General features: G+C 33.0%; 2 protein-coding genes across 5 annotated transcripts in view; one reads left to right on the plus strand and one right to left on the minus strand.

The window, feature by feature from the left end:
- Positions 1-9,656, plus strand: part of LOC118196126 (sodium/hydrogen exchanger 9B2-like) — a 94,748-nt gene extending 85,092 nt beyond the window's left edge. For all 4 annotated transcript variants that reach the window (XM_085815362.1, XM_085815360.1, XM_085815359.1 and 1 more), the window contains one exon: positions 9,278-9,656. In XM_085815362.1, coding sequence (XP_085671488.1) covers positions 9,278-9,541 — 264 coding nt within the window. In that variant the 3' untranslated portion in view covers positions 9,542-9,656. The remainder of the gene's footprint in view (positions 1-9,277) is intronic.
- Positions 1-12,694, minus strand: part of LOC118199455 (sodium/hydrogen exchanger 9B1-like) — a 163,316-nt gene that overhangs the window by 44,308 nt on the left and 106,314 nt on the right. The gene's annotated exons all lie outside the window — the stretch shown is intronic.

The following is a 12,694-nucleotide window of genomic DNA, read 5'->3' on the forward strand; positions in this document are numbered from 1 at the left end:
CGATACTCAGATTTTCATGTAAAATTCAAATTGACGAAACTTTTTCCAGTCTCTTCATAAAAGGGAAAGATATTCCTAATTTGTCCTCTGGTTCCAATTTATTGTTATCAACAATTCGGAAATACTACTTTTTTAACATCCGAAATTTATTTCTGGGCATTGTAGTGCTAACAATTGGGATACGCAAATCTTCCTGAGAGCTCCAATATGAATTTTCATCAGGTACTGAGTGATAGCTACTAAATAACAGCAATCCAAGAGACTGCCGAATGTCATTTTCGTCGACATCCAAAGAGTCTCTTTTTTTGTAGGGCATACAGTTTTGTAAGTTCTGATAAATTTTCTCAGATGGCAGAAATTTATAAAAAATTTCAGTTGGAGTCAAATTACTGAATTAAGGAAAAGTTTTAATATATTATCAGTAAATTTTGTATGTTGTTACATGCCAATGTTCCTTTTTTGGAACACTGCGTTTTTACACAGTCTTGAAGACATATTTCTTGTTATTATTTGAATTTCTTTTGCTAACTTATTAAACTTGTCCTCTGCAAGTAGGATGGGAAAATATAGGGGTGGACTTGAATTTTTAGGAATTTTATAGAATTTTTTTCCCTTAAGTACCGTAAAAATTGTAAAACAAAGGCGATTTTTAGAAATTTTCTATGCTGAAATATTCGTATTTGAAAATAAATTTTATGAAAAAAATCAAAACTTTTGGAGTGGATTTGAATTTTTAGGAAATTTTCTTTCGTAAGTACCGTAAAAATTATAAAACAAAAGGATGATTTTTAGAAATTTTTCTATGCTGAAATATTCATATTTAAAAAATAAATTTTATGTCAAAAATATCAATCATACCTTTTATAATAAACGGTAATTTTTTTTCGCACTGGCAGATATGATAGTTTATTTTTTAAAAATATTAATATGATGTTCCAAAAAAGGAACACTGGCATTTAAAAGGCTAATGCAAAATAATTATAACAAATAAACTTTGAGAATTTACAGTTAGTTATGCTGAACTGAAACTTAATACAAAGTAAAATTCAAAAAAAAAAATTAAAATAGCAGTCAGCTGTGGCTTCGGACTAGACAAGAATTCTAGTTGATATCTCTAACTCTGAACAAGATTTCAGCTCTGTTGGCGAGTTATCTATCATGTTTGAAAGCGATATATATCTACCGTTACCGCCAAATGCTGGTATGGCAGGCAAACAGCCTTGTCGGTTTATAACTTATTAATCAATACTGTTTCAAATATAAACCTCGTCGGTTTGTATTTGAAACAATACTAATTAATAAGCAGCATACTAATGAATCGTGCAAGGTCGCTTGAATAGATGCTCAATAGTAGGGTCCGCTAATCCGTTACATGTTGCCGTTTGCAATGTTCTCAAACAAATTATGAACACTTGAAAGAACATAGCCATGAGCAGGAGGTATGTCCAGATCGAGGTGAATATTCCGAATTCTGAGGAACCACGGCGCATTCGAATTGTTCTCAATAGCTTATTTTGGAATACATATAATTTCTTGCAGCAATATTTGGGTGCTGTAGCACAAACTGGAATAGCATAAGACAGAATTTGAAGTATGTGTTATACAAAGAGTTCTTTTCACTCTTAGTCTGAACTTCGATTTCCTCACTAAGAGGCTGTGTAGTACCATGGAAGTCGCGTTTCCTTTGCTTCAGGAGTAACTGACTTGCTCCTTAAAGTTTACCTGTTCATCTAGGATTACGTATTTTGTAGAATTTCAACAGGAAGAATTTAATTCCATATTCGTAGATTTAAGTTCGCAGGATGGTTTTTCCCGTACCTTGTGAGTAAGATCGTTCTACATTTACTTGCATTTAATTTAAATGTCCGTAGATCACACCAATGTGCAATCACACTTACGCTAAATTGAAAATTTTCCATAGCGTGATTTAGCCTGATAGATTTGGTCATTACTACCGTATCATCAGCGTGATAGAAGTCTGATTCTAAGTCTTTCATAACTCGCATTTATCTACGGCTTAACAAACTTTATGGTCTCAGCGTTTATATTATAAAAGCTCTGACTATTTATGCCTAAGCCATAGTCAATTACGGAAAGCTAAATTTGAATGTACTTAATCTCTGATCCTCTACGCAGAGAATTTTACGTCTTGGAGAAATAATTTTGTTAGCGAATCTCAGATCCTTCGGGCAGTATCTGCAGTGAAAAATACGCTGTTGCTGAAGTAAAATGTTAGACAATTTCATATCAAAATGTGGTAAAACGTTTTGCTAAGCCAATAGAATAAAAAGTTTTCAAATGTCTGTCAAACATAGAATGTCGTTTAAGCCTAACAGGGCTCACAAGCTGCACTGCTTCAAAGAAGTCAAAACTTACATATTTTGCTGATTCGTTGGTTTTCCTTTTTTTTTTTTTTTTTTTTTTTTTTTTGATGTCAGAAGGTATAAGGTTGAAACGTTGGAACTTTTAAGCTAGCGGGAACTCGAGATTTTGCTTATTTAAGTCCATCAATTTACAATGAAAAGGAATAACAACATCGAAAAACTTTTCAATTTCTTTCTGCAATTACCACATTCAGAAGAAAGAAAGACAATTTTCATTGGTAAAAGTCCAGATACACTTGAGCCCAGCAGCGGCCGAGCGGTAAAGTCGCTGAACACAGGTACTTCGGTCCGAAGTTCGAATCCCGCGAACGGGCTGGCTGCATGGGAGTTTTCGTGGTTTTCCCCATGTGTAACGTGTATACGAGCCAGTTTGCCTTAGAAAGTCCTCCACGAAGGCATCCCTCCTCTTAGGCAGATAGCCCTAGTGTGCTTTGCCATAATTAAATGCACCACACCAGATACATTTGAAGATACTTGCTACCTCATTTTCAAAGCCATGAAATTCCATTGACAGTGGGTTTTTTTTTTTTTTTTTTGCCAGCATTTTGGGTACGACCAGAAGTAAAAACAGCAGAAAGTAATCTGTATCAGATATTCGGTAGATCACCCGAGTTCATTTTGAAATTGTTTTCAGTTGTAGAAATTTCGTTCTCTCAAGGAAAACAGCAACCTCTTGTGGTTAGGTTGTTAAGAATTGCCGCGTTAATCACGCGATAAGCGGACAACACACAACAGCATCCCAGAGACACTGCCGAACAGGCTTGGCCTCTGGCAACCTCTGCCTAATTCATTATGAAAAAAATTGAAAATGTTGAAAAATTATTTCTCACAATACGAAAAATGCATAAACATATTGTTGCGTTTTTCTTTTCTGACACCAGGTGTTACGTTCGTACGGGGTTCGTGTGGATTTGGAGTGAATACCGACGACACATGATGAAGTATCGAAACACAATTTATTTGCCAGTATTGTCAGAACAGCTCCAAAATCACGTTTTACAGTCGTCGAAGATCTACTATAAACACGCTGGAACAATCAGCGACACAGCCTTCACACTGTCAGGCAATAACGGTGGAGACAGCTTCCTGCAAAGCACCCGATTCTGCTTTCCGGAGTACAGCTTCCGACTCTGCTAGGTCGTTCTCGGAACTCCACGTACTCTCGATACTCTCCACGCTACAACTCGCAATGCACTCGACGACACACGAGCACAGCTCCCGACTCTTCGGTTCAGTCTTTCTCGGACATCAGCACGCTCTCTCGACGATGCACTAACCGCGATACACTAAGAGACTCCTTCGGTGCAATCGACGACCCACTCGGCACTCGTTGCCCGGCTGTTAACTCGATCGACTCCACAGCTCGTTAGACGAGGTACACTCTCTGAGACACACAAACTGACTGCGGACCAGCAGGGTTTATATAGCTTTCGGCTTGTGTTCAAGAACATTCTGGGCTAAACTGGTAAGATTTCGTTCCAGAAGGTTCCCCAACTGTCCATGATATATCGCCAATTTTGTCGACAAATGGGTGATTTCTGGCCAAATGTGACAACCCTGCCTTCCCTTACCATTTTAAGGTATACCCTAAACCTGCTTTGCGGGGAGGCTATCTCACCGCGCCTGTACATTTTGTAACAATATTATCCAGTATGGCGAAGATAAACATTTCTTATGAGGCATTTTTCATGTGCATCTATTTAAGGCAACACGCGTGGAAACGATAACTAGTTTCGCTCTATATTAGGGATAGGCAAACTACGGCCCGTCGGAAGGTTCTATCCGGCCTGTGGATAGAATTTTAATTTGCCGGTTTGAGTCAAATTAAAAGAAATATGTACTTATATATTACATAACCATCTCCTTTTCTACTTTGTTTAAATTTTTGTTTTCCTTTTTTTCAAAGGGCTGGTGATCTTTTCACTTTCCCTAGTTTTGTTCTAAAAACATAAATTGACAGAAATAGCAAGCACAGACAGCTTTCAATTGGTGAAAGATGAATATTTAGCCTCGTTCCTTAGAACCAGTACATTTGACTTCGAAACTCAATATAAGGAACTTTTAAAAATGAAATCGCGATTTCATTCATCTCATTAACATATTTAAATTGTAATACTTGTATATTGTTTCTAAAATTTTAGAAAAATTTATCTTGGCCCGCCAAACTTTTTGTTTTCGATTTCTGGCCCGTGACCGAAAACGTTTGCCCATCCCTGCTCTATATATTACAACTCTGCAAGATTCGCAGAATAAGGTGCTACCAAAAATTCCCTGTTAAATATTTCTTGTTTTAGGTTAGGTGATACAATACATTTTGCTAATATTGCACGGGCCACATAAAGGCCCAAGGACTATTAATTATATTAATATATGGAACATAATTTATTTTATTTTTCTAAATTTTGGATGCCAAACAAATAAAACACAATTTAATTAATGAGCATTATGAAAGCTTTTATAAAAAGGTGGCGAAGGAAAACTGAAAAATAGAATTCAGGTACACTCATATGAAATATATCTGGTACTTTCTGATTATCCGCATGGAATTGCACGGCGTAGGAGGTCAGAAAGAACGGTATAAACCTAATAACCTTTAATGATACAACGAAAGGTTTTTATCAAACAAGAACGTGACGCATGTTATTAAAATTGATATTCTTCAAAGGATCGGCATCTTGATGTCACGCAGTCAATGCTTTTCTGATGTGATCCGCATGGGACTATATTTCTATTTTATGAAACTTAACGGTATTGCCCCTTTACTTCCCCCCCCCCAACACACATGGGAATTTATGCGTCACAGAATCTTATAAGTCATGCAATCTGCGGCGTTACTTCACGGAGCTTATCACGGATAATTCAGGCCAAATATGCACAAAATCTAACATATTGTAACATATTTGCGTTGCTACGCTACCAACATAATTCTACTAAAAATGTAAATCTACTCGCATCGTCGACCTCAATGTGATAAACTTAAGAAAAATTCAGAAACTGTAGTATCCAATGAAACTGTACCCTCAAATGAATTTCCCAAAAATAGCTTTAAGGATATTATGGCTCCATATACCAGCCTAGGTTGCCAAAAGTATGTACTGCCTTTCATATATACGGGTGAGACCGTGTGGATACGAACACCTCTGGAAGAACATCCAGTGTGCTTACCTTTGGTTGAGGTTGAGCTTGAATGTTATCTTGGTCATATAATAACAAAGGCTGCAGTCTTAAGAGATTCATTAGATCAAGGAAGGTATCTTCTAGATTACAAAACCGCTGCATTATTTGAAGAAGCAAAACTAGATGAAATTCATATGATAAACGCCGTACAAACTCGTGCTCAAGAGCAGCGACTAAAAGAAACGGACAATCTGGTCTCAACAGACAAGTTAAATTCAGAAATTGAACTTACCGACAAAGACGGATTGACTGAAAATGAAAATTTGCCTCCTGTGAAATATGAACGTTCAGAATTATATCTGATAAAGACCTCTCCAGAAATATTTATACAAGAACATAAGGAGAGCGTCGAATTGAAGCCGATTTATAAAGAAGCTAAAATGAAATCTTCTAAAAGTATGAGGTAAATGTTGAAAGGCCAGATGCTCTTTTTCAATAAAGAAGATCTTGATGGAACACAAAGAATATTGATTGTTGTTCCTGAAAATATTGGAAACAGTTGATGACTATTTGTCATGAAGAAACAGCAGCTCATCTTGATGCAACAAAGACCAAAGATGCATTATTCAAAAATTTTTATTGGCGAAATTGTTACAAAGATTTCGAGAATTTTGTTAAAACTTGTGACAAATGTCAAAGAATTGGAAAGCCGCAAGATAAAAAGAAAGCACCTTTGAAAATTGTCCCTGTTATCACAGAAATATTTTCAAAAATAAATGTTGACGCTTGTGGGCCTCTGTCCGTGACACCTTCAGAAAATAAGTATTTTATAACTGCAATCTGCATATCTTCAAAATATTCAGACGTAGTTCCTGCCGCAAATCTTTCTTCAACCACGATTGTTGATGTTTTCCTTCAAATTTTTAGTCGAATGGGATTTCCAAAGGAGGTCCAAACAGACCAAACTACATCTTTTACGAGTGCGCTGACATGGAAGTTCCTAGAGAAATTCGGAATTAAAGTTGTACGAAGTTCTATTTACCACCCACAAAGCAATCCTGTAGAGATGATACATAAAGCTTTAAAAAGAATTATTCGAGTCCTACGTCTAGAATCTGGTCCGGACTGGGATAAAATCTTATCTCAGACTTTATTTGCTCTTCGAACGACTATTCACGACCGTACCGGTTTCTCGCCCGCAGAATTAGTTCATGGCAGAAACTTCAAATGTGCTTTCTTTTTATCTTGGGGCTTTCCAATTATGCTATTGTACGAAAAATTATCTGATAAAGAAGAGGAAGAAAATACAGTAGTGGACTATATTTTTGAAATAATGAATTGAATGAGGAAGTGTCAAGAACTCGCTGCCAACATATAGAGAAAGCCAAAGAAAGGCAAAAACTTTTGTATGATCGCAAAGCTGTAGAACGTAAATTTCAGAAGGAGACTCAGTTCTATTTGTAGCTCCATCGAAGCCGAACAAACTGTCAGTTAAATGGGTAGATCCTGGAAAAATAGTTCAGCAATTATCAGAGATAAATTATGCAGTCGAGTTTCCCGAGAAAAATAAAACTCAGATGTACCACATTAATGTGCTGAAACCATATTTTCAACGAGCAGAAAATATAAACTTGCTTTTTTTAGAAGACAGGATAAACGGCTAGAATGAAGATGAAATACCGAGTCTAAATTATAGCCAGATAATGAAACGTCTGAAGTTTTAGAAACTTTAGTCTTTAGTTTTAGAAGTTTAGAAGAAACGTATGAAGAAAGGCATCCAGTTGAATTCACTATTATCTGAAGACCAACGAAAAGATTTAAAGCGGTTGATACACAAGTATTCCTGTATTATCTCTAATGAACCAGGATGTACTGACCTTACCGAACATGATATAGGATTAGAAGCAGAAAGACCAATATGCGCAAAACCTTATCGGATGTCTGCCAGACAAACCGAGATTTTAAAAACGGAAGTAGAAAAGGTGATAAAACTCAAAGTAATAGAACCACGTGAATCAGATTTTACCTCTCCACTAATACTGGTTGAAGTTCCTGGAAAAGAGGCAAGACCATGCATTGATTACCGTCGCTTGAACAAGGCAACTAGGATACAATATTTTCCCTTGCCAAACATTGAACATTTAAAAAGGAAAAGTGTCATCTGCCAGATATATAGCTGTTCTAGATCTTAATCGAGGTTACTGGTAGATCCCACTAACTAAACGAGACCAGCGTTACACTGCTTTTGTGACAAGTTTTGGAACATTTAAATCCTTAAGGTTACCTTTCGGGCTAAAAAAATGCACCATATGATTTTAGTCGCTTGATGGCAGGATTATTAAGAAACTATGAAGAATTTGCTGCATCCTATATTGACGATGTTGAGGTATTCTCGCAAACCTGGGAAGAACATTTGAAGCACTTCGAAATTATTTTGGAGAAGATGAAAAATTGCTAAACTGCATATTAAGCCTTCGAAATGTCAGTTTGCTCATACCACCGTCAAATATCTAGGGCATGCAGTAGGACAAAATCAAAGAAGACCAGCAGAAATAAAAATCCATAAAAATCATTTTTGGTAATCCCACCGATGATTCTAATCCAGTCAAAACAGCAGGCATAATGGAGCACTCTTAGTTATTTTCATTTTTGTCAAATAATTAGCATACAGTACTTACTGTTTTCCTAACGCTCTTATGTTTATCTTTTTGTTTTACGTTTTGTCCCTAGCTATAACATTAAGTGATGACAAAAAATATCTTTCTAATCAGCAATAAAATTTAAGTACTACGTATATTTAGTATAAATATTTATTTAGTATTTAGTATAAATATACGTAGAATTACATAAATATTTATTTTCACAGCATTTTAACTATAAAAAATGTCGTTACTTGTCTGTACGCGTTGTGTCAGGCGTAGTCGATTGCCTGTACACATTATACAAAAGTGCATTTATGAACTGCGTCTTTAAGTTTCTGTAAATTATTTGACCGATGTTATATACCTAATCTTAATACTCGCAGACCTTCCTTATATCAGCATTTATAGGTCAGCAATTTCGCCTTTACATTCTTCAGAAAATTTATGACATGATGTACTTTGGGTACTTTGGTTTGTTTCAGAAAGCTTCTGTCTGAAGACGAGAGACCTATATCTGATCGCTCTGGAAATCAATAAAGTGATTAAAAATCAGCACCAAAACTAAACGAAAGGTTGCTTTTTAGCCTAACATTAAATCATCGACTAGAATAAAAAAAACCAAGCAGTTTTTTAACTTAACCTTATATTTGGTAACAATTTAGTCATTTGAGAATTTTTAAAATTTATTTTCACCTATTTGGGTACTTCACTTTGAAAAATTCATTCTATAACATTTTGATCGCGATACAATAAGGGATGTGTTTTCAATGTCTTCGTAAAAAAAAAAAAAAAATGGGATGGGTTTCGACAATTTGATAACATTATTCAAATCATAACATTAACCGGGATCACATTAGGTGGCGCTTGCTGTAATCGTGTTTTAAAATAAGGTCAACTGATTGACCGCTAACAGATTCTAACATATGGCTGCTCTTGCTCATAATACATAAATATTTTTCTGTGTGTAAAATAACTATCAGATATCCTGATTTATGAAAATAAAGTTATCACAAATGAAATTAATCCCATATCAATTACATTATAATTAAAATGTTTTGTACAGCATAATAATAATTAAATATTAATTTTTAAACTCAACAGAGTTCTATATAATAACTGAATATTTCTTTCCAGATTCTAACAGTGGCTGTCCTTGCTATTTTAATCACTGCACCACTGGGAGCAACTGCAATAAGTTTACTTGCACCAAGACTTTTAGAAAATAATGCATCTGACATTACAAATTCTAAATCAAAACCAACAGTAAGGAAAAGCATAGTCAACATCTTCAACAGTAATCATTGCTCATGCAACAGTTTCAACCAAAAGGAAGATAGTAAATCAGACAGAAGTGGTATAGAAAGCAGCAATAACATATATACAATAGCTAGGCTTTGACAGAAAATAAAAATATTAATTCTAGATTGTAATACAAATGAACTGCACAGTTCTGCTGTTTCTTTATATTTCATGTAAAGCCATTAAATCCACCTGATAGTTCCAAGATCACAAAGCATATAATTTATTTCAATGTAATTAGTATCAAAACAAATACCTTTTAAATCTAAGCATTAACAGTACAAATTGTACTATACACTGATTGTGCAAGCTGCACAAATCCCTTTAAAGAAATATAAGACTTTAAAACTGATGCTAGTACATTCAACAAACTGAAATTATAGATAAAATATAACTATTACTCACTGGTTATTTTGTATAACTTTACAGAATATGACACCTTTGGTTATTAACAAATATTGTACAATTTTCACATTTATTGTAGTGAGTGTTAAAAGATATCATAACATTTTTTTACTCAACAGTAAAATTTGTAATGAACTGTTAAGCTGAATTATTTTAAATGGCCAGAAGCAATATTTATTGTCTGGCAACATACATATGCTGTTTGCATTTTGTGTAGAAGCATGTTATTTTACTGAAATCCATTGTGAAAGTGGATGCAATATATGTTGAATCCTCTTTTTACAACATTTTTTTTTTTTTTTTTTTTTTTTTTTTCTAAACTGATAGTAATACTTAAAAAATTTAATCCCACTTTTACAATTTTAAACCCTTAACAAAATTATTAACAATGAATTTGATCTTGACATTGCAATAAGATAAAAATACTTTATTCTTTGAAATATTACATAATCACTTCGCAGTAGTGGAAAATAAATTTAGCTAGAATATTTTGCTAGAGCTTACTTAACATAATAGCAGAAATATAAAAGCTATGTTACTTATGCAAAACTATAACGACTGTATTCTTTTTACTACTTTCACAAATAACATTCATGGGCAGATTCTCATATGGAAAATCCTTTTTTATTATGAATCGTTATAATCTTCATTATGAGATACAGAACTTAAAAAATATAATAATAATTTATAATTTCTCATACCAACACACTTTGATCCCTGTCTCTAAGCTGCAAAAAATGGAGATGATACTGTATCTCAATTTCTGTATTTACATTACAAAGATGCTGCAAGACATCAAAAGGGCATTACTAATTAATAAATGGCACACTGCAATAACGATAAGTTCATAAAATTTGATATTTTATGAGCATACTTTTACAATTAATTTACTATGATAACATTATTTGCAAGTCAAAACTTTTAAACATTTTTCCTGTACGATGTATATATTTTAACTGGATGTATATGTCAATTTTTATGAAAGAGATATTTCTAATAAACTCTGCATTATTAATTTAATGTAAATTAAGCTTTTTATATAAGCACAGGAATTCATTTTGATCATTAGGTTAGGTTATTTATTAAGCACTCAAAAGCTGTTTGCCTCAGGAGGACTTTCTGAAAGGGATTGTCTTGTACTCATATAATATATGGGAAATCTACAAACTTGCATGCATTTCAGTCCATGCATTTCTAAGCAATAAATACAAGGAAAACTATAAATGTACCAGCCTCATCTATTCATACATATCTTGCCTTTTATTTTATATATTCATATATTTATTCAATTTATATTTGTACTCAATACAGATTACAAATTTAAAGAAAAGTATTATGCAATACTCTTAAGAAAATATTTAGAAGAAATTACTACCTTTGGTCTCTAATCAGTAATATACACCAAAATTAAAAACACCTTTCTCAAAAAAATCATCAAAATTCCTTCTTTAGCAGCAAAAAAATTTTAATCTGCATAAATACCTAAGATCTTTCAGTCTCATTAATGATTAAATATAGCTATTTAAATGAAAAGAATTTGAATCAGCTTTTTTTCTCAGCAATCATATATTTTGATGTATTATAAATAGAATAGCACTTTTACCATCGGGGAAAAAGATAAAAATTCAAGGCCAGTCATGCTGTAAATAATGAAATGTTAAAGCCTTTGATTTATGCTAACTATACAGAAAAGATTTTGTATTAACATTTTCAAAAGAAAAAGAGAGTTAAAATCACAATCTAAAAACTTGATTGCAGTCTAACATCTCAGAGGATTTGCTACAAAAGTTTCAAAATATTATTAAAAAATTTTTAATTTAAAAACATAAAAATTTTAAGTGTGAAAAGAAATCGTAATCTGATCTTTATATGCAGATTTTAATTTAGTGTCTGAAACAATTTTAAGCTAAAGAATTACAATATGCCAACTAGTTTAAGAATTAGTTTGCCAGAAGTTAAAAATATATAATATAGAATCTTGTATTTCAAATGAACTGTTCAAAATAGCGTACCTAAATAATGGAAGAACATTTGCTTATTTCATCAAAAATTAATGCCAAGTAGATATCTGTGCACTTATATAATATTTAAATAAAATTAATACATATTTTGTACTACTTCAGATCAAAACATTAATAAAAATTATAATCAGTGAGCAAGAATACTCCATTCAAGTACTTAAAAAAGCATTTTGTGAGTAATTATTAGGAACAGAAATTACTGACTACATAAAATCTAATCATCTCAATGCACTATTCACAATTTATGTGTCTTCAGCAAATGCTGTAGGAATGCAATAAATTTGGATAAACATAGCCAGATTTTCAGAGATACATTTTGCCTCATAAGATACAATTCTAATGCTCCATGAATCTATTTTTGATGCTATTAGTTAGCTCTTCACTAACAAATCTGTTCTCATTTTAATTCTTCACTCATACATAAAAATGCTACAAACTCATAAGAGTTGTGAAAAATAAAATCTAATTCGAACCATACTGAACAACCAAATTTACTCTCTCTCCAAATCAATTTAGTATTTTGCATTTTCATAAAAATATTAAAAACAATGACATTCATGTAAAACTTAGTATGAAAATTTTATTCATTCTATTATTATAAACAATTTATATTTTTATGCAAATCTTTCCGGGTTTTGACAATATAAATTTTCTTGTATAATTTAAGCAATAAGTACAGTCAGTACATGTGATAGTTTCTCATTTTTTTAACTACATTTTTAAATAACTCTTTTAGGAATTTGAAATAAAAGCTAAATTTCAATTCAAATATACAAAACAAGAACCATCTGTAACTTATGGATTTTTAATGAAAGAAAAATATATC

Source organism: Stegodyphus dumicola, chromosome 4 (genome assembly GCF_044657685.1).
Source record: "Stegodyphus dumicola isolate Sdum_Otavi_A_Nest chromosome 4, ASM4465768v1".
NCBI lineage: Eukaryota > Metazoa > Arthropoda > Arachnida > Araneae > Eresidae > Stegodyphus > Stegodyphus dumicola.